The sequence below is a fragment of the Pleurodeles waltl genome, chromosome 8, assembly GCF_031143425.1.
Source record: "Pleurodeles waltl isolate 20211129_DDA chromosome 8, aPleWal1.hap1.20221129, whole genome shotgun sequence".
In the NCBI taxonomy this organism is placed as follows: Eukaryota; Metazoa; Chordata; class Amphibia; order Caudata; family Salamandridae; genus Pleurodeles; species Pleurodeles waltl.
In genome coordinates, this window is record NC_090447.1 from 458,433,011 (window position 1) to 458,458,895 (window position 25,885).

At 45.2% G+C, this 25,885-nt stretch overlaps 1 protein-coding gene across 1 annotated transcript in view; it reads left to right on the forward strand.

Annotated features, from left to right (window-relative positions):
- PDCL3 (phosducin like 3) overlaps window positions 1–25,885 on the forward strand; it is an 89,019-nt gene that overhangs the window by 40,791 nt on the left and 22,343 nt on the right. The window contains exon 5 of the mRNA XM_069204402.1: window positions 3,296–3,504. Coding sequence (XP_069060503.1) covers window positions 3,296–3,504 — 209 coding nt within the window. The remainder of the gene's footprint in view (window positions 1–3,295; window positions 3,505–25,885) is intronic.

Consider the following 25,885-nt stretch of genomic DNA (forward strand, 5'->3'; position numbering starts at 1 on the left):
GCGTAGCCAAAGACACGGTACCCACAGACACTGTGGGTCCGTCAGCCAGAGTTTGAGCCAGTACACCCCCTATCTCCAAGCAGTCACAGTCTCCAAACCCCTTTACTTTGCCCTGTTACCATCATGGCCATCCAGTTGGAGGCAGGAGACAACATCACTTATCCCACTGGAGCTCTATAACATCAGACAATGGGTTCTTCATGTTGTCTGGAGGGACTACTACATCTCCTTCATAACCACTCCTCTACCTATTCCACCTAATTGAGACATCCTGATAGAGGACCTTCTCACTTTGCTCTGCCAGGAAATGATGGCTCTATTGGCCAAGTTAGCCATAGAGAGGATGCAGATGCCAGAATGCCAGAAGTAGGTCGTGATTGCTATTCCCACTACTTTTTGGTGCATAAGGAGGACGAAGGCCTATGTCCTATCCTAGACCTGCGCCCTCTCAATTTTCCCCCGCAAAGAAATATGTTTACAATTCTCACGCTCGGTCCGGTATGCTCTGGACCAGGGAGACTGGATGGTAGTGTTGATCTTGCAGAATGCATACTTCCACATTTCCATCCTGCCTGCTCATAGGCGTTACTGATGTTCACAGTAGGCCACAAACATTTTCAGTTCACTGTGCGACCTTTTGGCCTTAGCAGTGCCCCCTGGGTTTTCACCAAGGTGATAAGTGTTTGCAGCTCATCTGCAGATATCAGGGGTGCCAGTTTTCCCCTTTTTCGAAGACTGGTTGTTGAATGCAGTCTTGCCTGAGTGGGTAGTCTCCCACCTCCAGACTACAGCGCACCTCCTGCATTCGCTGGGATTCACTGTCAACGTGCCGAAGTCACACCTGACGCCTTCTGATGCATCCTTTCATCTGAGCTGTTCTGCACACAGTGCAGTACTGGGCCTATCCTACTGAATGGCGAGTCCAGGATATCCAAGCTCTGATATTGATGTTTCAGCTTCTGTTCTAAATTTCTGTGAGACTGACTGAGGCTCCTGGGCCTCAGGGCTGCCTGGATCCTGCTTGTGACACTTGCTAGCTGGCATAAATGGGCACTGCAGTGGGACCTTAAGTTACAGTGGGCGCAGCATCAGGGGAATCTCTCCTACATGGTCTAGATATTGAAAAGAACTGCAAAAGATCTTCAGTCATGGCTAACGACCTGCGATTCGATCAGTGGCAGACCCCTCTCCCTTCCGCAACTAGATCTGACAGTAGTGACAGATGCATCAATCCTGGGATGGTGCAGCCATCTGGGAGAGATGGAGAACAGAAGCCTCTTGTCTTCAGCGGAATTCGCACTCCACTTCAACCTACTGAAGCTTCGGGCGATCTGGGTGGCATTAAAAGCCTTTCTACCCTCCTTCAAGGGAAGGCTAGTGCAGGTGTTCACACCACCATGTGGTATTTCAACAAACAAGTCAACGTGAGGTTGTGGACTCTTTGTCAAGAGGCTGTGCATCTCAGGACTTGGCTGGAACATCACCTGAAGTCTAAAATGTAATCTTGACAGCCTGGCGTCCATCTGCTAAGACTGTATAAGCCTGCCATTGTGTCAAGTTTGTGACATGGGGGGGTAGAGAAACAGGTTGAGACTCTGTTCCCTTCTCTCAGGTCCTTCTCTTTATCCTTTCACTCATCCAGCAGGGCTGTGCTTTGGGCACCCTAAAGAGCTTTCTTTCTTCCCTATCCGCTTTTCTGCAGTTGCTAGATTAGCCACCCGCTTCAAATAACCTGTTGTAAACAAGTTCTTGAAAAGGGTTGCAACACTTTTCCACCTTTGCTCTTCATCACTGTGACCTTAATCTTGTGCTAACTTTTCTGATGTGCGCTTCCTTTGAGCCATTGCATAATTGTCCCCTCAGGCTCTATCCATCAAGACAACCTTCCTGATCGCAAAAGCAGGAATATCTGCCCAGAGGGTAAGTGAGCTATTGACTTTGTCATCCAGGCTTTATACCTCTACCCAGACAAGCTAGTTCTACACACTAGAGCTTTCTTTCTACCAAAAGACATCACTCCCTTTCATGTAGGCCAGTCCATCAGTCTGCCTACTTTTTAAACTTTTTAGGACACTGCCGTGCACCAACATAGTGTCATTCTTTTCACCGTCTGAACCCATAAAGAGCGTTGTCATACTACCTTGACTGCACAAGAGTTCCAGGTGGATGACCAGCTCTTCGAGGGATATTTCTGAGCAAAGAAGGGAATGGCCATGCAGAAACAGACCATCTCTTTATGGATTATGCTGTGCATTAGGATCTGGTATGCACTGGCCAAGAAGTAATCCCTGAAGACTGTGACCACTGGGTTAGCACCCTGAGTTCCAGTCCTGGAAATCTGCAAGGCAGCAATGTGAGCCTTGCTGCACACGTTTACGAAACACTACTGCCTAGAATGTCAGGTCCCTCGAGATGGGCACTTTGCTCAGTCGGTCCTGCAGGAATTTCACATACTTAGGTCTGGGGAGGTATTGCTTGGGTATGTATTATAAGGTAAGGAAAATGCAGCTAGAAGTGTCTATCAGATGACCAAGTTACTTGCCTTATCTCGGGTAAGCCTCTGTCTAGCTGCAGATTCCGTACTGACCCACTCATGCGGATTTCTAGGAACAGGGCTGTTGACCACACCAGTGGTCAGTGTTCTTCGTGGCTCTGCTCTCCTGGAGTGGAAAGCCATGAAAAGAAACTGTCGTCAGCGTGCTGGAGTGGCACCTATATGGGCACCGGGCACGTCACTTTTGATGTGGACGATGCCAAGCGGAGTCGACCGACACCACCTACCGGCGCACTGGGGTACTGCTCATGAAAAATTTCCAGATCCAGTCTGACACCTGGGGATAATTCTAAGGTAAGAAATCTGCAGCTAGATAGTCTCTACCAGATAAGGCATTACCGAAGGTAAGTTGTTCTTTACTACCATCAGTGGTTGCCAGTTTATGACATTTACAGTAGGGATAAGGAACAAGCCTGTAAGTTGTAACAGTACAAGGCGTTGGCTAGTACCATTGCTTTCATGCCAAGGTGCTCTGTCTGGGTATGGGTAAGCCAAGTGTATTCCTTGGTGGAATTACAATGAATGATCAGGAATGCCATCTGATGTGTCAATTACTGAGGTAGTAGGGGCCAAAAGAACAAGTATGTCCCCTGATAAATGGAGGAGAATCGAAGAAAGCACATTTTAGTAATTATAACAGCAAAACTTGCCTATGGTCAGTCTATTCGTAAAATTATGTACTTGTGCACATTCAATATTGCCTGGAAGGTGCGTTTACCCTTGCATTTTTGTTTCCATCAGCATCCCCCTCTGTGCTCTCATAAACCAGCACTTGAGCAGACTGGCAAGAAAGTTCCAAGCGGTCAAGTTTGTCAAAGCTATTTCTACCACTTGCATTCCCAACTACCCCGACAAGAACCTACCCACCATATTTGTGTACCTTGAAGGCGCCATCCGTGCACAGTTTATCGGGCCACTCGTGTTCGGTGGCATGAATTTGACAGCCGATGGTAAGTCAGTATTTACTTTCATTTCCTTATTCAGTAGGAGCTAAACTCAGTGAGCAGCTGCAATTTCCGGAGCTGAATCCCATGTTTGTTGCCTTGTTTCTGCACTAGGCCCAGACTTGATGATTTATGACTAACTGGGGAAGGGTTCCAATCAGTGGCATAGTTTCATCAGTATCACCAGGACAGTGGAAGTGGTATTGCGCAATCTTTCACTCTTGTACGTGTAACATCACATGGCTTTTGAGCTCTAATGACTGGCCACTTTACTTTTTTTAAGGCCGTCTTTTGACAGCATCAGGTTGTAACATCGTAAGAAGCATTCGCTGATAATAGATGCAAACCACCAGCTACTAAAATTTTGCCAGGCACATAATTGTAAATGATGAGCGATCTTAGACCCTTGTTCCCCCGGCCGTGGTATCTCCAGTGTGGTGGTACTGCATCTGCAGCTTCTGATACTGTAAGGGGTGGGATTAGCTTTTTGCAGTATTGCCACACCTTTCCAAGCTGTCCCCTGAAGAGTTTAAAATTACAGTTCAAATCTGCACCACTGCGTCTGGTTCCCACACTCCTGGCTGTTTTCCAGGAACAAATTCCACCAGGTTTACTTCTGATACGAAAATATCATCGTGGACGCTGCTGATTCGGCTGGTAAATTAAGCCCAGGTTACAAATATCATTGTGGGTGCAGTTAATTTGGCTGGTAACTTAAGCCCAGGTTACAACTCTTAAGCCACAGTTCATCTGTTTTATATTTGTTTCTGTGGAAATTGGTGAATTTTAAACAAACCACTCATTTCAGCTTCTCCTAACACCGAGTGACTCACTAATGCTTGCTTTACATTTGTCATCACTAAACTATATGTTGCTCAGACCCACTACTCACTTTCTATAGGAAACAATGACCCCGACTCTCCAGAAAGTGCCTCAAAAGGCACTACCTTGAGTTCCCTGAAGCTTGACAAGGAGCAGTGAACACTGCGTCAGAGAAAGTTAGAAACTTTATGAGAGTTTTGCATTGAAATGCATCAAAACCCCTAATGTTGGTGGTAATGCTGCCAAAGGATTCAACATAAGTTTGACCTTTTGAGATAAATAGCATTTATGGAACTTAAAGGGTAAATTGAGTCAAAATATGGGCAAAATATAATGAACCTTGCTCTGCAGTGAGCAGCACGCTGGCAAGCAACCAGCTGCCTTTCCTGTAGTAATCTCCGTCAAGTAGTACTAAATCAGTATTTGTTGGTATGCCCCTTGTTTTACAAGTCTACCATAGTATACGCAGCATGACAGAAAAAGCTTTGATTTTCATACCCCTGCATTGCAGATTTTTGTTGTATAGTCACATCAGAGAAACGCATAATCTTTGAAGCTAAAATAACTTTGTCATCTCTGCAACCAATTGTATGCGGAGAAAGAAAATAAGAAAGATCTTTCAGGGCTTCATGTGGGGTTTACCAAAATGTGAGTGAAGAAAAAGAAAATTACCTTGTTATTGGATAAAAATCCAATACTTAATATCCTAAGCACCATTTCAAACCTAGCCCATGTAGTTAGTAACCAGGCACTTCTAAAATCCAGTGGTTTCTTGGTGGCCTGTTTGAACATGGACGTAAGAGTTGTTGGTGCTCCTGACATTCTTGGCATGGTTTTCTCCCAAACTTTTCCCTTCCAGCCCCTTGTTTTGCTGTCTTCGTTTTTGCTGGCTTTAGGACACTGCACGCTTTACCACTGCTAACTAGTTCTAAGGGGCTTGTGCTCTCTCCTTTAAACATGCTAACATTGGCTTACACTCAACTGGCATATTCAATTTGCTTATAAGTCCCAAGTAAAGTTGTACTACATGTACCCAGGGCCTGTAAACTAAGTGCTACTAGTCAGCCAGCAGCACTGATTGAACTACCCGCTTAAGGATGAATGAATGAATTTCAAACTTACAGAGCATTACCACTCAGTGGAACATCCTGGCGCTGAAATTTGAATCCAGTGATACCAGATGAGGGGGAAATTAGGAGGAAAATGGGAGATAAGTTAGATTAGAGGATATCAGAGTGTGTCAGGGGCCAGAAAAAAAGCCAGGTCTTCAGGTGTTTTTTGAATAGGACTACAGATAACCACATAGGACTAGAGAGTTGATTCCATGCCTTAGATCTTAGTACCAAGAAGGACTTGCCACCTTGAGTTTTAGGTCTGAAGGGAGGCCTGGGAGGATCTTAATGTTCTTTGGGTTTTATAGTGAGTAAATTTGGCAGTCGGGTATTTTGGTACACTGGTCTTAAATGCTCTAAAGACCAGTTTAAGGATCTTAAAAAGGATCCTTTTGTGTATCGATAACCAGTGTAAAGTTTTTTGCGCTCCGGAAGCAGAACTCCGTCTAGGGGGTTTCAGCATGAATCTGACGTTTGTGGACTATTTGTTTCAAAGATCCTGCATAGAAACTGTACAAAGCTCGAGTCTAGAAGTGATGATGGCAAAAACAACTGTTTTTCTGGCTGCCAGTAGGAGAAAGTCAAATAACTCTTCTGCTACTGCAAGAGCTTGCAATTGGAATGAGAGTGGTGTCGAATTCTACTCCTCAGTTTCCTGCAACTTCCAATGTGTTAAGGGGCGAGGGCACTGAATCAGCCACCATTGGAATAGAGAAAACAAGTTTGAGTTGCAAAATAACAGGATCTCTGTTTTGTTTGTGTTACATTTTAGATGGTTTGATTGCATTCACAGAATAACTTTGGTAAGACAGTTTTTAGGTCGAGCATGGCAGCGCGCATGCGCTGCTTTTATAACGTGTTGGTATGTATCTGGGCTTTTAACAATGCTGACTGCACGCCCATCACTACCACTCGTTTGTGGGCTTGCCATTCAAAAATCCTTTGCTGGCATTGGTAAATGGTTTACGTTTGTCTATCCTTGGGGTGGTTTTGTTACTGCCTTGGCCATCGCCCCTGTTACATGGCTAATTGCACTTTTGACGATAAATTTGACTGTAAGCAAACTTCTTTTTCCTTTTGTGTGTCTCTTCTCGCTGGTGCTAATAGCGGCTGTAGAGCTGTGAATCGGCTGGCTTATATGAAACTGTTTTACTTTTTTAAAAAATTTATGTGGCAAGAAGAGTGGTTAGGAGTTTACATCTCTCAAAGCTCTAACTTGAGCAAATGCGAGACCCATTGCATTGCAAATGCTTGTTTTATTTCTGAGCCAAGGGATCCTTTGTAAAGCGATAGGATCAGCTGTGTGTCATCAGCGTATAATGTAGTGGCATTTCTGAATTAAGCTTTCAGGAAGATTATAGGGACCATATACATATTGAGTAGAATTAAGCTATAGGGAAGATTAGAGGGGCCTTGTGTATATTGAATAAGGCAGAACTAACAGATGAGCCCTATTGAACTCCTGATGCTATGATCCTTCTGTTGATGAAAAAAGTCCTAATGTGATTGCTTTTCTCATACTAGTTAGAAAAGATTTGTTCCAGGACAGGGCTTTATGACAAATGCCACAGTCCTCGATTCGTTGAAGGATTATGGTGTGTGAGATGGTATCAAACACAGCTGATGAATCATGTAAGATTAACACCACATTATTACCCGGGCCCAGGGTCATTTTTATAGTGTCAGAAACTTCCAGAAGAGCTGATTCCGTAGAATGTTTGGGGCAGAAGCCAGATTGCCGGGGTTGAAGTGAATTAGAATTTTTCAGGAAAGAAATTCATTGGCCATTGACATATTTTTCAAGCATTTTGGTCAATGCAGGAAGCAGGGAAATGGGGTGAAGGTTGGATAGTGTGGTGGAATCTGCAAGAGATTTTTTTGTAGGTGTTTCACGATTACCAATTTCTACTCGGGGGGGACTTCAGCCATTGATAATGAAGTGTTAAGAATTTTATTGATAAGAGGTTTGACTGCATCATCAGCCTAATGGTGTACAGCTGGGGGGCAGGGGTCATTGGGAGAACCAGATTTGTATGAGAGAATGACCTGTCATGACTGTGACTCTGAAATCTCCTGGAAGGCTGCCAGAGTTGCAGTTCCATCCTTTAAGGGGTTAGCTAATGAAACACAGTCAAATAGATGCAAAAAGAAAAAAGAAATGATTGTGGACGGAATGCTGAACAATGCAAACATTCACCCCCCCAGTCACAAAGATCTGGCTGTAGTCCATCATTTTTTTGCTCACCACACCACCCCAGTTTGGTCCCAGCCATATGCAGATCAGTCTTTCTTCCCCTGTTCCCCATGGGAACAGTCCAGCCCGAACTGCGAAGCCAGGTCCTTCCTGGACCGGAAACAAGCATCCTAGGACCGGTTTCAGGGTATCACCCTGCATCAGCCAGGCTAGCTTGAATCCAGTGGTGCAGTGAGAACAGGACCCACGTCTGGGCATACCCTTCCCACTTAGGGTGACAAATGCAAAAAGAGTAGGTGATGGACAGAATACTGAACAATGCAAACATTCACCCCCAGTGACAAAGAGTCAAATAGAGGCATGATCGTTGGAAAGCCCTTTTGAATTGCGTATATTTTCTCTTCAAAGAAGGAGGGTATCTGGTTGCATAGGGTTTGGGAAAGGAATGTCTGTAGCAAGTGCCTTTCGTTGTAGGAATGATTTGAGATACAAAAAATAATTTTAGGATCAAACTGGGCCTCTTCAATCTGGGCTTTCTTGGCTGCCTTGATCTGGGCTTGGTATTTACTCTGTGAAATTTTTGAAACAGTACCGGTCATTGAGATTGTATACCTGCTGCTGCTCTGCTCCCATCGGGGAGAACCACGGAGCTAAGGGGTGGGATGTGTGGCTCTTAATAGGTATTGCAGGGGCTAATTCATTAGCTGTATCCATAATATAATTATTGAATAGGTTGAAGTCTTCTGCTAAGTTTGCTGTAGGGATCAGGGCAGAGGTAGATAAATGAGAGCTCAGATTGGGGTAAGTTATCATCTTGCCCCATTTACGTAAACTGTGAGACCTCAAAATCGTGGTCGACTGGGGGCAGGGGAGCTGTAGCCCTTTAAACATGCTTCATGCCTGCCCGTTGAGCCTGTCTGTGCAGTGTTAAAATGCCATTTAGACCTGGGAAAATAAACCTTTTGCCAGACCCAAACTTTCCTTTTTAATACATATGTCACCCTTAGGGTAGGCCATGAACATTACAGAGGGCACAGGGTATTTAAAATGTTGGACATGCACTTTTAAGTTTCACATGTTCTGGTGTGTTTTTCACTAATGCAGGGCCTACCTCTCCCATAGGATAACCTTGGATTTCCTTATTACATTTAAGAAGTAATAGCTTTCAATTGGGAGCAGGTAGACAGTTCGAGTTTGGTGTCTAAAGAATTATAATTAAAAGCCCTCTTTAATGTTAAAGTCAAATTTTAAGACCCAGGTCTGAAAATGCTGCTTTTCGAAAGTTGCCATTTTCTTGTCCTTACCATTTGGAGCCGGCATTTTATTCCTGGAATCCATGACTAGGTGTAGCTGTCAGTTGGTGTTTTTGTATTGCTTCCAGACAGTGAGACAAAAGGAAGATAGGTGTTGGCAGGATGGGCCACTCTGAGTTGATTGGGGGGCGAGGGGGAGCTGTCACCTACCACTCTTTTACATCACAAAGCCTCTGCTTGTGCACACTCACACAGGGTTTTACACTAGTCCATTGTGACTCCAGACAATCTGGGGCCAGAGGCAGGAGGCAGGAAATTCCAGACACCTCTAGTAGTGGAAACCTCCAGGACTTTCTTCTACTTCATAGTGGGCACCGGGTGTACATATATTGGACCCTTAGACTCAACTGTTCAATACACATCTGGGTATGTCAGTAGACTTAAGAAAAAGGACTGCCGTACAAGAAAGACTGCTACCTTGCCGTCCTGCTGCCTAAGTGAAGGACTGGACCTGCGTCTTGAACGCGGGACTCCAAAAGCCAGTTGGCTGGCCTCCTGATAAGCCTCAGGGACAGAACAGGCTTGAACCCCAACATCTGGACTCTGCCAGCTGTGAGTCCTGTACTTACAATTGCATATCTTTGGTTCTACTTATTGGAGTTTTGTAATTTTGTTCTTAAATTATTTATGAATTTTTACTCTTGTTCTCTAAATTGGTGTGGGATTTTTCTTGTACTCGTTTCACTTTATTACTGTGTGAACTACTGCGTGAATATTTTACACATGGCCTCTAAATTAAGCCTGGCAGCTATGGTCCAAGCTATCAGGGGTTTGAGCACAGGTTCATTTAGGGTGTGCTTGTGAATTCACTCTAACAGAGAATTGTAGTTGCTACTGGAGGAAGGTTTCATCCTCCTTAACCAATAACCACATTTCTTACCTTTGTCCACAAAGCATTTTGTAATTCCCCAAAATCCTATACTTTTTATTTTGTAATTCATTACAGAGTTTTTTGCATCTCTAACATTTTAGCAGATGTGGGCTCTAATTTAAAATACATGAGCGTACACTAACTGTCTTAACCAGAGGTTCAGATAACGTTTTGAGATGGGGAAGTTTTACCACTACCCCCTTACTTGTGCAAGGTGGAGTAAAAACCTAGATGGAAGTATTTTTAAGGAGATACATAATTCAAAACATATGTTTGTTTCGAGACAATGGATATCCTTTTTATGTAAATGCTGCTTCCTTTAAAGCTATTCACCTACATTAGCTTAAAAATGTACCTTCAACTTCAATTTAAGATCAGATTACAGCAGAGGTAGAGTTCCTTCTGGAGCAGCTGACAGCTGATGTCACTTATCTGAAAATGTTATCAAGGCAATGGGTTGTAAGCCTAGATAGAGGTGTGTATCTTTTAGTCTCGGTTATTTTGTACAGGTTTTTTTTGGTCGATGTGTTTTTGAAAAAAAACTTTTTGTAAATTTGACTTAAAATAAAGGGAATGCAAACTTAAATGGTTTAAACTTAAATGGTTTAAACTTAAATGGTTTACTGCAAAAAACGTTCTAATTCTGTATTCAACGTTCTTCCTTGTATAATCATTCTGCCCCTCACCCAAGACTGTAAGACTGGCAGAATGCACTATATAAAACAAGTTGCTTATTATTCAGCAATTATTAGGTCTATCTAATTTTTACCTGATGGCCCATGTTGACATTTTGTACCTACTGTCATGCTTTTTTGAGTTGACTAATTTCTCTGACTTTAGCTGCCTTGGGAAACTAGGAAACATCTTCACGCATTTGTGCTGCCATTATGCACAAACCTCTGTTTAGAAGAGCCCTGGCTGCTTCCTGCTGTTGCTTTTGAAGTGTTTTCAATGTGTGTCAGGAACCTGCAGCCATTAATCAAAAAATTACTGCTGGCACAGGAGAAGGGAACGCTTGAGAATGAAATTGTCGGGCCAGTTATCACAGATGCCACCACAAAATGGTGCTAAAAATGTAACTTTACAGAGCTTGGTTTTCTAGTTTTTGTTTTGTAATGTTCTTAAAACAGTTGTTATGAATTTGAGGAAAAATCCTTTCTGAGAAGTACAGGCTTTCTTCTGACTGAATTGTGAAAGTACACCTTATGCTATTGTTCCAGGGAGCAACCTAACATAGCCACAAATAAGGTATTTCCTTATAAATTGTAGGAAATTAAACTAGCATAAAGTAGTCTTCATTTTGAAGTCTCAACATTCTGTGGATTTTTATGATACTGTTTTTGGTTGCCTTTCTTACTGACTTCTTACTTCAAAGGTCATAAAATATGGTAACATGCCTCTAGAATGTACCTTTGATCCACACTGAGGACTTGCCCCACTAAACACTTTTTCATACATTAGTCCTCATCTAGGCTTTGCTCATCCACAACACCTTCTTTCTTCACAAATCCCAGTAATTCCAAACCCTTCTGCCCCTCTTGTAATCATCAGTGCCATACTCACTGGTTACCCATCAGGTCCATGAAATGGTGCACGGTTATAGACTGTGGGACAGACCGCTTATGGTGCGGAAACTATCACGTTAGACAACAATCTTTCCATCAGCTTTGTTGTTCCACAGGAGTGTCTGGTTATTTTTTTGCTTTGGAAGCCCTTTTTCAAGTGGTGCCCTTGTGCCACCCCAATGACTTGTTGGTGTTATCAAAATAGATTTGATGATATAACAGTTCATCAGAAAGGTTGGGGTCATTTTCTAACCATCGACAAATGTTATCTAACTAGCACAATACAGTATGTTTATTCATTGTGTTGTATTCTGTCAGAAATGTAGAACTATCGACTTGAAATTCTCACTTGAATCAGTTGGCGACCTTCTTGGGATTCTCATTGAAGGAATTGAGAGTGGTTTCTGCAACCATAGAAGATATCGATACAGCTTCAAGGGGGTTACACTTGTAATATTGCAACCTGTGACAGATCAGCCTTCCATCACCAGCCCAGAGTACTTTTTATGTTCTATTGCTTTTGACAAGCTATCATTTTAGGCACATTACACTTTAAAGAAAAGTGCATATTTTCAAGTGAATTTGTTTTATAATGCAGTTGGGATGATTTGCAGTTCATTTTTCCCCACTGAAGAACTGCCGACATTCCAGTGCGGTGTTGAATTAATTTGAAATTACACCAGTGAGTAGTAATGGCGTCCTGCTCACCAGGCCTCCTTTTTGACATTTTAAAGGCGCTGATTTGCCATTACCTGACGGTGGGTCTTGGGCGCTTCATGCCTATTTGTGGTATTCTTGCCATCTGACGCCCACTTAGCTATTACACACCTTATATTTTGTATCCATTATTTCAAGAATGAAATGGCGACTGTTATCGCAGAATGAGATGTGCTCTTATTACTTTTCACAGTCTGGCCAGAATTAGATTTAGCTGTTTGATTAGCACTGAGAAAGAAGGGTTACTGCAGCCACAATTTGTGCAATAGGTTTCTCTTCAGAAGTGTTACACCTAGCATGGTTTCAGAAATAATAAGTCTACATGCTGCCCTTTCAATTTAATCTTGCTTTTGTTTTTACTAGAGAAATGATTGAGGAGCCCAGGGAAGAATGTTTTTTCCACAGGTTTTTTTTTATTATTAAGAAGTACTTATCCCCTTAAATTGTTTGTCTGTAAATTCAGCTGTTACTGTTGGAAATGCCTTCTCTTGGTAGTGACGCATTTAAACGTTTGTACTGTATTTACTTGTTGGGGATTGCTGAATGCTTAATGATCCCCCATATCCCCGAAAAAAAGGATGAGTGAATAATGACAGAAAATCTCCCCCTGTAACGTTAATTTCTCCAGAGCTCAGTTTTGCTCCATTTCTTACTGATCCCGTATACTGTAGAGTGGCCCACTATAGATATAGTCTCTGTAATTCTCCCACTGATCTCAAATAGGAGACTTGATGTAGTTTAGATAGCTGCCTCATTTCTATCATGTGTTTTCCTTTTCTGCCTGCTTGATCACCTTGATGTGTCCAGGCCAGACTAGAAATCCCCCTGGTGCAAATTAGCAGGATGAAGGCTCCAAAGCACCTTTGGCCTTACAAACTATAGAAATACCAATGCTGATAACAAAACATAGGTACTTTGCATATAGTTGTCCCCTCAGAATGAAGTGAAATGCCCTTACACAGGTTTGTATGTTATATACACATATATGCCATGTCAAATAGGCTTGACAGACTGAAGGCCAGTCACACACATGATCATCTTCTATTTCATCAGCATGCCTCTCACACTGATGCATTTAGGCAATACAAAGTATCGTAAGGTGTCTTACGAGTTCAGTCACTAAAGGGTGAAAGAAAAAAATAGACTGAAATAAAAGGTGAGTGCCTTTTTATTCTGTTTCACAGTGAACTCACTCACTTAATTCTGCATTTTACCATTCCTTGTGGGCTTCAGCAGACATGGTTTTACAGGCCGCACTTTCACATTCCTATTAGCATCACTGCTGAACTCCCTCCACTTGCATTCATTATTAGAAGGAAGAAAGACCCTCGAATTTAGAAATTTGAGCATTTAAAAATTTCATGGGTGTGGTTGTTGGAGAAATGAGATCTGAAAATCGAAATTTATTTCTATTTAGACAACTGGCCAAAAGGAGCTGAATACACAATGGCCTGCAACAGTTTCATCTGGTACTTGGTTCAGCACATGAGGCGAAATCCTACTGCCATTGAGTACAATTTTATAAGTTTACCCTACAAACATGGGGTGGTGGTTGCAAATAGGTATGAGTCCTATGCCCTCCTACTACCTTCTTTGAAATCTTCCTTCATTTCAATTCTGAGATTATGCCATTGTCAATCCAACCTGATTTTGTGTTGCATTATTGGTCTGGAAGAAACTGTTTTGGTGTTCTTGTGAAAATAACCTACTGCAGGATACATATTCAGTACCACTGATCTAGATGTTACTGTTTAAACTGTTATGAAATTTACACAGAGGAATCCTACAGACCCACTGTAAGTTCACGAACCATGTATAAAGGAAGATAAATCATTTCCTTGCTTTCATGTTGTTTCATCTAACACTCTAAAGAAATAATTGTGATTAAAGGGAACGTCACTTCAGTTGTACTGCCACTGATCAAATCAATCTGTACTGTCTGGCAATTAAATTCTGATGTGGGACCAGGATGAGTACATCCTCCCTTTAGCTACATACCTAGCAGTTTCCGAGAACATGGATGCAGGATGGGCAATCTGATTGCGTTGTGCATCATTTTTCTGTCTTCCAGCAGTGAAGGTGGTATTCTGCAAAGTAAGTCACCAGAAATAGAAGTGATTTGCCTCACAGACTAGCTCCGTCACTACTTTATGAATCATAGATTGACAATGATGAAGTCTTTGGATATTGAATTGATGTGCTGAATATGGTTTGTCATTTGTCGATCGTCTCTTTATAGCTCCTTTGTCAACCACAGGCAGTGCAACAAGTGAACTGCAAGAAAACAGGGCGTGTAACTGTCAAATAACACCATAGTTACCCTAAAATTAATTATTACAACACAAACCCTGGATTTGAAATGGGATGGATTCAGGATCTTGCATCCTGATCTGGTCTACACCATTTACTAAGCGATGCAGAACAAAGATAAAGTTCCGAATTATACCATCTAGGAGGCTGGTTTGAGGTATACATATGAGCATGCCCATGTTCTTGAATGAAAGGGTAAAGGAGAGATGCTTCACGTCACCATTGGTTCCGTGAAAAAGAGAGGTTAGTGCTGGTTCCGTGAAAAAATACAGAGAATAGGGAAATCCATCAAAGTATAACACCAAGGTTAATTTGAGATTCCTCTGCCTGTCCTTGTAACTGGCCTATGGCCACTTCAGCCCTAATAAAGTGTCCTCTGGTGTGCATGGGTTTCACCGATCTCATTGGTGTAGGACTTTTTGTTGGTTGTAAAACTTCATGAGATATAATCCAGTATACCAATGTATTAGTGATACTGTAAATAGAAGGTTAAAACCATTAAATGTGTGTATATTCACCCTTGGTTAGTTTTGGTCAACACGCTTCAGTGCTGTGAGTGCTCTGCCTAATACTTTATTTAGGTCTTGTGACTTACAGTAACTTAACTTCAAAATTATTGGGAACACATAAAATGAATGGTGCCAAAATGGAAGTGGCACATCTCAAAAGAAACTACTGCTGTGTATTCCCATGTGTGGACAATTGTTTAAGGAACCCATATTAAGAGGAAGCATGAGGAGCCACCTTTAATTATTCTGAAGTTCTCTCTGGGCCCCTGCCTGTCAACATTAAGATATTCAGTAAATCCTTTGCCAAATTTTCAATTGGAGGCATAGTTCTGAACTGCTATACGAATCACAACTTTTCATGATTGTCCGCTAAGTTGGCCAGAATGGGGGAGGAAGTAGAGGACGGCATTCTCAGCTGATTTGCCCCATCTGAAGGAGGGTAACTCCCACTAGCACCACGAATGTTGCTGAATTCAACTCTTACCCCATCAGTGTTTCGCAGCCTTTCCCCCTCCTCATGGGAGAAGATAGATCAGAAAGATACCCCCAGAGCTGCCCTTAACCCTCGTGGAAAGCCCACTATACCCCATGAATTTAAAGTAGAACCCCTGCTTGGTGCCGGACTCCCCAAACACTGCAGGATGCAACCGTTTTTTTCAGCCTCGACTGACAGGTTGGAGGGTGGGGAAAGCCTACTATCACCAAAGACATTATAATGAGAAATTGAGCCACCAGCACAGTGCTCGATCTCCTCCTACGGTGACCCTGGGCGAAGGCAAATGACCCTGAACCCTGTTATTGTAAATTTGTGGGCACTTTGGCGTAGGCCCTGGCTTGTCCTATAACACCGTAGGTTCCAACAGCCTTTCACAGACCTGTAAACAGAAGGTTTTGGAGGTTTGTTACAGACCAAACACATAGAACTTCCTCTGTGGGGGGATACTCTTGGGGAGAGGGAAAGCCACTGGAAACTAAACATTGTGAATAGGTGAGCAGTCATGTCCTGGGACAGACTCAGCTCCAGTCATTTTAACAGATTGAATGGTTGGTTGGGTTGTATTAGCTTGGCTATTTGGTGATTTTTTTTTTAGTTTTAGTGTAGCAGGTAGAAGCTAAAAGATACTGGTGCTGGGCTGGTGAGGTCTTGCACGTCTAACGAATGCTGCTGCCTCTCTTACCCTGTTCTTCCAGTATGAAAGATAGCTGGTATGTCCATCAAGTTAGGCCATATAAGCCATAAGGTATGGCGCCGCCCAATCCTAAAATATTTCACATGCCATCTCTGTTATGGTTTGGTTTGACAGTGCAGTTGTCACCTGGCTATTATTTGAGCGTTGCTAGTGAAGGGCGTTGGCTCCTCCCACATGTTGGGAGCCAGGAGGTTACCTTTTGATTGGGCAGAATTTGTGTGCTTTCACAAAAAAGTGCCTATCCTCCACTCAGCTGTGTTCATTTGTTGTATTTATCCAGCTGCCTGACTTTGAATTTTCATAGCACTAACATGACATCGCAATGCTATAAAAGTGTCTTGAATAGCTAGATAATTTATGGTATTTTCTCTGGCAGCACAGATGGGAGGAGGGCAGTCATTAATCTACATCGATGTTTAGGTGTTACTTGACAGTGCAACTGCCATGTGACTTTTTAACCTACACTAATATTATTCTAAAGTTCTGTGCTTCCACACAAATGAATATCCATTCCTGTGCTATTTACTTGTAAAGCTTCACATTACCATAAAACTTACTTTAAAGCTAGACCTACTGACTTTGCCAGTGTTTGTTAACTTTGCTGTTTCTAGTCACATTAACGATTTGTTTACTCATGCCAACTTTGGTTGTGCCTAATGCGACGGCATCTCTCTTGAGGGTAGGTGTGCCTTGCCGTCATATTTCTCCCCTGGCCCTACTGGCTTCTCCTGCTGCTACTTCCTCTCAAGTGTGACCACTGTGTGAAATGAGATGCGTGGCAAGCAGCAGGGTGCACTGTAGCAGCATAATCACCATCTCCCTGGGCTCGTTCTGCCACTTCTCCTGGGGTCCGAGTGCCATGAGCCAGGGCACGGCGCGGGCAGCAGGATGCAGAACCAGTGCACTTTGACCAATTTTAGATAATAAGGACATAATAATGAATTTGTGAGTGTCTTTCATAAAAGTTAAAATAATTGTGCAATAAAATATATTTCTGATGTGTGTATACTTCCCTACTGGCAGTGCTTAAACGGGAAATATATGTTTAGGTGCTCACGATCCTAGAGTAGCGCTTACTACTTGCAAGTACCGGTACTGTCCTATTAAAAGTATTGGACCTGTGCTGCGAAGTTGCTTACTGGGTAAATTACACTCAACCTTAAAAACTGCTGCTATGTTGCCAGACATTTTCCTCCTCGTTGACCTTTTCTGTTTCTACTATCCTATCCAATATACAGTGATTCAATTTTAAGAGGGAGGGTTGCTTTCAGTGCAGTGCATGATCAAGAAATAGGCGGGGATTTGGGCCCAGCACGTTCTATTCCCAGCCCTGCAGAATGTTACCGTTTGCATCACATGAGGAGCAGCTGCATGAAGAGCGATCCAGGTGAAAGATTTGTGCATTTATATGTGTGTGTTTTTGTCCGTCTTGTTTATCTGAAAAAAGTCTCAATACCCTTCAGCCACACTGATCATAGTGTGTGATCACTTTTCATGCATCCCTTTAACAAGCAGCACTTGTTTGGAACGTATGCTGGGTCCAGTAACTGTGGGTCATACCAGAAAATGTACGCATTTGTGCGTGGTGAATCAATTTTAGTTTCCCCTTGGGACACAGGAGTCAGCTTAGATTTTGGCTTGCAGGCATGTGCCCCTGTCACCTAGTGACCTTTTACCTACTTAGATTGCTCTGTTTTACTTCATTTATTCTACCATTTCTTTAACTTTCGCCATGTGCTTACATTTTATAAGAAATGTTTTGATTTTCATCATCACTGCCATTCTGAGAAGGCATCATTATCGTCCTCACTATCTGTGATACACGTAGGAATTGTCATTATGTCCCTTTCCCACTTACATGTGATAGGAACATCGTGTGCAATTGTAAGGGATTGTTTATGCAATTGCCGACAACAAGTCTGCCACATTATCAGTTGTTTAGGAACATACCTGCATCGGGGATCCTTCATGATCTGTATAAATACACCTCACACAGACAAGGTCATTAGAGGGGTTCCTTCCAGATGCCATCTATGCTGCACGTCACCTTGCTGCAGAACTGAGCCTTTGTGTCACCACGGAGTCTGACCTAGAGAACTCATTCTAAGGATACGAGTTGGAAGGTGCTTCTCATGGACATAGTACTGACTGATAAGGTTTATCATACCTAACTCTCTTTGGGGTAGAGATTACGTTTTCCTGGTTAGGAATTTTACATCTCATGTTTATTGTAAGATGGTGGGGGGTTTTATATTCACAACGCTAATCTTCACAATTCTGCTTCTATTATTGTTCATTATCCTAATCATTTCAGCACACGCATTTTATGGTAGATTGCAGTCTTTTCAATAAATATATTGAAATATCTCCGGCATCTCCTTCATTGCCTTTGTGTGTATGAGACTTGTTACTAAGAGAGAAAAGGGTAACTTCCGTTCCACCACGACTTACCTGAGAGGTCTTAGCTAGAGTCCATGCGAAAGGCTGCCAGAAATCACCTTTGCTATCTGATGTTTGCTGAGGTACTGTTTGTGACAGTTGCGACTTGTTGTACGACTGACTCAGTTGCCTACAAACAGAAGTGTTGTCACCCCTAAACCAGGAGTCTTTCTAGGGAGCGAGAGTCCAACTACGACACTGTTCTCAACACCTTTGGCTCAAGCATCAGCTAATCCAGCGTAAGCCCTGTTTCTCCTCCCACCTTTTGTCTCCCTGTGTGGGGTTCTCGTTTCATAGCAACCCCTTCACTCTTCCCAGATGTACGAGAAACGACTCAACTCACGGCTGCCCCTTGCACTCCCATTTCCCCGAACACAACACTGGAGGCATAATTGAATAATAAAACCGCTGCAGTGTATTACAGGATTACAACATGGTTCATAAAACATAGCACCCGACTGGCAGTCATTCATATGACCCATGCACAAGATCCCCTTCCTTTTGTCTAATTACTTGAGTCCAGTCCAGAGCTGATCTGTTCATCAACATTTAGATCATTAGATCACACAGCCTTTCATATGTTATGTTCATAGGGTTCTCAGCTCGCGACGGCGGCTAGACTTCACTTGCTGCCAAGTCCATGTGGGCGGCCTCTGACTTTGCCGGGGCTTCAAGTGCTGTGCCTGCCTGCCGCTGCCCCTGTGAACCAATTATTGTCTGCCCCTCCCCATTTCCTCAGCCACCAGACATCCCAAGGCGCTGTCGGGGTACTCCTCCTTTTTCTTCGACTACTGTGCTTCAAGGCTGACTGAGCGACCATTCCACCATACTGTTCGTGGTTCCACAAACTCAAGTAGCTCCACCTTTTTCTCCTGCTGCACGATACCCTGGTGTTCTTAGGTTAATGAGTTCATTTCTGACGAAACCCCATTAGTTTGCCCTGCAGAGTTTGGACATGGAAATATTTAGCTTTCTCCTGGATGGTTCAACCGTCCCAGTATCCCATGCCTCCCTCCAGACTTCCCTGGCTATGACCTCTGCCCACACTACCTCAGCCGGACAGACAAGCCTTGCTACAGCTGAGAGTCCCAAAGCCATGGCCCCCAATAGCTTTCTCCTGCCCATGTAGGTGAGATCGTTCCTGCCGAGTTGTATGACGACCGCATCGGGAACGCTTTTCCTGCAGAGTGCTCTTTGAATTGTTGTCAACAGCTGGTCCCTCATGGGTGGCCGACCCAGCCAGACCACTCTTGTGTTGTGCAACAATCCCTGATATGCGTTTCGAGCTTCAGCTCATTGTTGGGCTATGAATATGAATGAGTGGCCCAGGATCCAAACTGTGCAGCTTCCCTCACTTGGGCATGTCAGGGTGAAACACGTGGGAGCTTGAGGGTCCTATGTAAACTCTGAAAGCCCCTGACTCGCAACGCCTTGTGTGCTTAATGTGCTTCTCATTCAGCCTGTGTGCTGCCACTGTGGTTGCAGCACCTATCCTAAACGAGTGAGAACTGAAGCCTTTGGGGTTGAAGCCTGCCTTTTCAAGCACAATTCTCATGACTGCCGTGAATTGAAACCGGCTTAGATACGAGCCGTCCTTGTGCCTAAAAAAGGGTTGATCAGGCAGACACCCTTGCCTGCGTATTGGCAAACATGCAAAGGCGGCAAATATCACCCTTGCAGAGGCAGTTCAGCTTTGATCCGTTTTTGAGTTCCGCAGGAGGACCACCACGCAGCCCTGGCCAAACATTATGTACTTGCTCATAAGGCATGCTGTTCCTGAGCTCGTTTTGGCCACTGCCTTCATGTGAGGTTTCGGAAGCCCACTCCTCTCCGATGCCGTGCTCCGACTTGCCTGTAGCACCCACCCCTTGGCTATCGGAGGCCGACGTTCTGGCTGCAGACCTCTTGCGCACAGGACCAAGAGAGGCACCGTTGCTCACATGTAGCAGCCTTCTTGCAGATTGCTTGGACATTCCAGGGTGATGCTCTTGTTTCGCTGGGTCCGAGTCATGCACATCTACCCACGCCTTTCCCTTCTTGGCCACAAATTGCGTAGCTGCCATCAACATCTCCTGCAAGTTATCATCCAGTTTGGGCGACGTGGTCACACGGGCTTTTGTTTGGGGCCTTTCTTTTGGTGCTGGCTCACCCTAGTAATCTGCAGGCCTTGTGGGGCGCTTTCTTACCCGCTTTGCCATGTTCTTTGCCCATGTGCTCTGCACTACGTTATCGCAGCCAAAACAGAAAAGTGACACTACTTCTTTAATTATGCTGCTTCCTCCTTTTGTGCTGCGACTCTTTTGCAATCTTTATCGCAATTGTGGCGAGCAGTGTTTAGATTTAGCCACTCCTTTCTCTTTGAGTTATAGGCCCAAACACATGAAAAATCAACAACATGGAAAATCCCCCGCTGAGCACTTCAACGTGAGGCACCTGCCTGTTGTGCGCTAATACGTGCCTGTGCTGCCCCCAACCAAGCGTTCACCCGTTGCCCTCATGCAGCGGATTCGGTCTGCCACTCACAGACAGATGCCAAGGGTGCCTCCCCGTTCAGATCACTGCAGCTCCTGCTACTGTTGCACTGTGAAGGAGGCGGCCTACTCTGCGCCTCTCGCTTATGCCGGGCTCCTTAAAAACTCTCCTACTGCTGTCTTCTGCTTCTATGTCCCACGCAGCTCCTCTGCTCCCACAAGTGCCGGGTCTCCCTAGAAACATTCAATCTGCCTCAATGCCCCACGTCGCTCCTTTGCTACATGTCTCTCCCTCGCCACGCTGGTCTCCCACGTCGCTCCTCTGATGCACGCTGTTCCTCGGGGTCCAGCTGCTCTGTGGTCCTGCGAGACGTCCAGTCAGCACGCAGCGACGTCCTTCCTGAAGTCCTTCCTTACGGCGGTGCAGAGGCGATGTTGTCCCGCTTTATTCTTGCCTCAGCAGGCCGTTCACCCCCTTTTTACCTTGGGGCTCTACCTCCTCCCCTTTTATCTTATTGGTGGATTCAAACCACACCACCAATCTCCGCTGAGCCTGTTCGCGAGTTTTTAAGCCTCCCGACTCCTGGTTCCCACCCTAGGTAGACGTTTGCCGCAGGTCCCCTTCAGGTCTGTCTTCATCTTATGGCCCGCGCTCTGACACGCTGCGTATGCTGTTTTCAAGTGCTGCTTCCCTCTCCTCACCAAAGGTGTCCAAGCCTGAGGAAGAACCTAAACCTGTGATTTGAAGAAAATGAAGCTAAACAGTTTAATAAATCTAACCCAAGCATTATCATACTAAGTCACTCTTCTTGCACTATCACTTTTTGATATGTGTATGTAATTATTTTTTATTAGCACAATAAAAGTGTACAATTACACAAAATGTGCACTGAACAATTCATGAAAACTTATTTTCTGTTCCATTAATGTAGAATGTCTTTAGTAATGATTGTCTGATGATGGACACAAACATAACATGCACCTCAGTCAGCATTTTTGGCATACTTGTCTCCTATTCAGTGTAATTCTTACACTGGCACAATGCTCATTCCGGTTGTAATGCAAGCATACACTCATTCACCCTTTAATCCAATGTTTCAATTACCTACTCATCCATTTATTTATCCATTTATCTCTACACCATTGAAGTCACTCAGTCATCCATCAAACCATTCTTACTCATTCTCACATTCACCTGCAAAATTCACAACGTAGAAAATAGCCAGATCTCTTGACTTTGTCAATTCTTTTTACCGGCGAGCGCAAAGCGCTCAGTCCCGTGTTGTAATCCCTCTTTGGGCTTCAAACCTCGCCCATGTTACGTCAGTGTCTTTCATTGGTTTGTGGGCTTGCCTTTTAAAATCTGCCTGCTTTCATTAGTGAAAGGCATGCATAAGTCATGCCTTTTCCGGTGTTTAGCCCTCCTCGAGCGCAGTGACCAAGTACTGAAAACACGCGAGGCGCAACGTTTCCGTCCGGTTTCTGGACTACTTTTTCTGTTTTTTTTGCAGTGCGATCTCACTGGGCTGAAGTCGAGCGCTTTGCATGACATCGACCCCGTTACATAGTTAATTGCACTTTTGCCGGTAACGTAGACAATTGCACTTTTGCCGGTTACATGGATAATTGCACTTTTGCCAATAGGTTTCTCTACGAGTGAACTTTTATTTCCCTTTGTGTGTCTGCTTTGCACTGATGGCGGCCATCAGCTAGCTTATGTGAAACTTTTACTTTTCAGTTTATATGGCAAGAAAAGCCCGGTTAGTTATGTGAAACTGTTTTATTTTCATTTTCAATTTATGTGGCAAGCTAGCTCATGCAAACACAATGCCGGTTGCATTGCAAATGCTTGTTTTTTCTTATTCTTGCTTCTCCTTTTCTTAAAAGCACAAGAGCGCCCCTTATCCTTAGGCCTTCTCAATCAATCAATCAATCAATTTGTAAAGCGCGCTACATACCCGTGAGGGTTTCAAGGCGCTGTGCGGGGGGGAGGGGTTTGGGGGGAGGGTTGCTGCTACTGCTCGAAGAGCCAAGTTCTGAGGAGTTTTCTGAAGGAAAGAAGGTCCTGGGTCTTTCGTAGATCCGGCGGGAGGGTGTTCCAGGTCTTGGCTGCGAGGTACGAGAATGATCTGCCGCCGGAAGATTTGCGTCGGATGCAGGGGATGGAGGCGAGGGCGAGGTTAGCGGAGCGGAGATGCCGGGTGGGGGTGTAGAAGCTGACTCTGTTGTTCAGGTCCGGTGTTGTGGAGTGCCTTGTGTGCGTGGGTGAGGAGCTTGAAGGTGATCCTCTTGTTGACGGGGAGCCAGTGAAGGTCTCTTAGGTGGGGGGTGATGTGGCAGTGGCGAGGGATGTTGAGGATGAGTCGGGCGGAGGCGTTTTGGATGAGTTGGAGGAGTTTGGATGGGATACCGGTGTAGAGGGCGTTGCCGTAGTCGAGTCTGTTCCTGACGAGGTCGTGGGTTACTGTTTTCCTTGTTTCTTTTGGGATCCATTTGTAAACTCTGCGAAGCATGCAGAGGGTGTTGTAGCAGGAGGAGGAGATGGCGCTGACCTGCTTTGACATGGAGAGTGAGGAGTCGAGGGTGAAGCCGAGGTTTCGTGCTCTGTCGGTGAGGGACCCAGTGTGGACGGCCACCATGAGTTGTCCCAGGCGGAGGGGGTGCGCCCAAGGATGAGGACCTCTGTTTTGTCCGAGTTCAGTTTTAGCCGGCTGTCTCTCATCCAGTCGGCGATGGCTTTTAGTCACTCGTGGGGGTTGGTTTTGGCAGTGTGTGGGTCCTTGGTGAGGGAGAGGATGAGTTGGGTGTCGTCGGCGTAGGAGATGATGAGGTTGTGCTGACGGGCCACTTGTGCGAGGGGGGCCATGTAGATGTTGAACAGCGTCGGGCTGAGGGATGAGCCCTGGGGTACGCCGCAGATGATGTTGAAGGCTTTTGATTGGTACGGGGGGAGGCGGACTCTTTGGGTTCTGCCGGCGAGCAAGGATGCGGTCCATTCGAGGGCCTGGTCCTGGATTCCTGCAGCGTGGAGGCGTGATTTTAGGGTGTGGTGACAGACGGTGTCAAAGGCAGCTGATAGGTCAAGGAGGATGAGGGCGGATGTTTCTCCATTGTCGAGGTGGCTTCTGATGTCGTCTGTGGCGGCGAGGAGGGCAGTTTCGGTGCTATGGTTGCGTCTGAAGCCAGACTGGGAGGGGTCGAGGATGTTGTTGTCTTTGAGGTACCGAGTGAGCTGAGTGTTGACGGTTTTCTCGATGACTTTTGCCGGGAAAGGGAGCAGGGAGATGGGCCGGACGTTTTTTAGGTCCTTGGGATCCGCCTTTGGTTTCTTGAGAAGAGCGTTGATTTCAGCGTGTTTCCAGCTTTCCGGTAATCTTGCAGTTTCGAAGGAGATGTTGATGACTTTCCGTAGGTGTGGTGCGATGGTTGTGTCTGCTTTGTTAAAAATGTGGTGAGGGCAGGAGTCTGATGGTGATCCGAAGTGGATGGAGTTCATGGTCTTACGGGTTTCGTCGTCGCTGATGCTGGTCCAGGAGGTCAGTCGGCTGGAGCGGGTGGAGTTCGTGGAGGGTGGAATAGGAGTGTCCGAGGTATGAAGGGAGTTGAAGCTGTCGTGGATGTCAGTGATTTTCTGGTGGAAGGCGGTTGCTAGGGCGTCACATAGTTCTTGGGAGGGGGTGATGTCATTGATGGTGGCGCTTGGGCTGGAGAGTTCTTTTACGATGTTGAAAAGTTCTTTGCAGTCGTGGGCGTTGTTTTCGAGGCGGGTTTTGAAGGAGGATCTTTTTGCTAGCTTGATGAGTTGGTGGTGTTTGCGTGTGGCATCCTTGAGTGCCATGTGGTTGTCTGGAGTGCGTTCGAGTAGCCATATTTGCTTGAGTTTTCGGCAGTGGCGTTTGGAGGCTTGGAGGTCGTCGGTGAACCAGGTGGCTTTTTTCATGATGTGGTTGTTGGAGGGTTTTCTGAGTGCAGCAAGGCGGTCGGCGCAGTCGCTGATCCATAGCTTGAGGTTGTGTGCCGCGATGTCTGGGTCGGTGGGGTTGACGGGCGGTTTCTGGGCTAGGGCGTTGGTTAGTTGAGATTCAGTGACTTTGCCCCATCGGCGGTGTGGCGGTTGTTCGGTGGGGTGGGGTTCTGTCTGTTTCTTGAAGGTGAAGTGGATGCAGTGGTGGTCAGTCCAGTAGAGTTCGGTGGTATGGTTAAAGGTGACATGGTTGCTTGTGGAGAAGATGGGGTCAAGGGTGTGACCGGCTGTGTGGGTGGGTGTGTTGACGAGCTGTGTGAAGCCGAGGTTGGCGAGGTTTTCGGTCAGGGGGGTGGAGTTGGTGTCATTGTTGTTTTCGAGGTGAAAGTTCAGGTCCCCGAGGAGGATGTAGTCCGTGGAGGCGAGCGCGTGGGTGCTGGCCAGGTCAGCGATGGCGTTGCTGAAGGGTGTCCTGGGGGTCTATAGATGATTGTTCCTCTGAGCGTGGTGTTGGGGTCGGTGCGGATTTGGAAGTGAAGGAGTTCGGCGGCGCTGAAGGAGTCGCCCAGGGTGGTTTTGACTTCGAGGGTGGCTTTGTGGATGATACCGATAAGCCTCCTCCGGTTCTGTTGGTGCGGTCTCGGCGAGCGACTTTGTATCCGTTCGGGATGGCTATGGCGATGTCGGGTGCTGAGGAGTCGTTCCACCAAGTTTCAGTTGGGAAGGCCACGTCCGGGGAGGTGGAGTCGAGCATGTCCCAGACTTAGATGGCGTGCTTGCGTGCTGAGCGGGTGTTGAGGAGTATGCAGCGGAGGTGGTTGGTCTTAATCCTAGGAGGTATGTGGGCTCTGTTGCAGGTGAAGTTGCAGTTGTGGCAGGAGAAGGGTCTGTGCGTGCTCTTTGGAGAGGC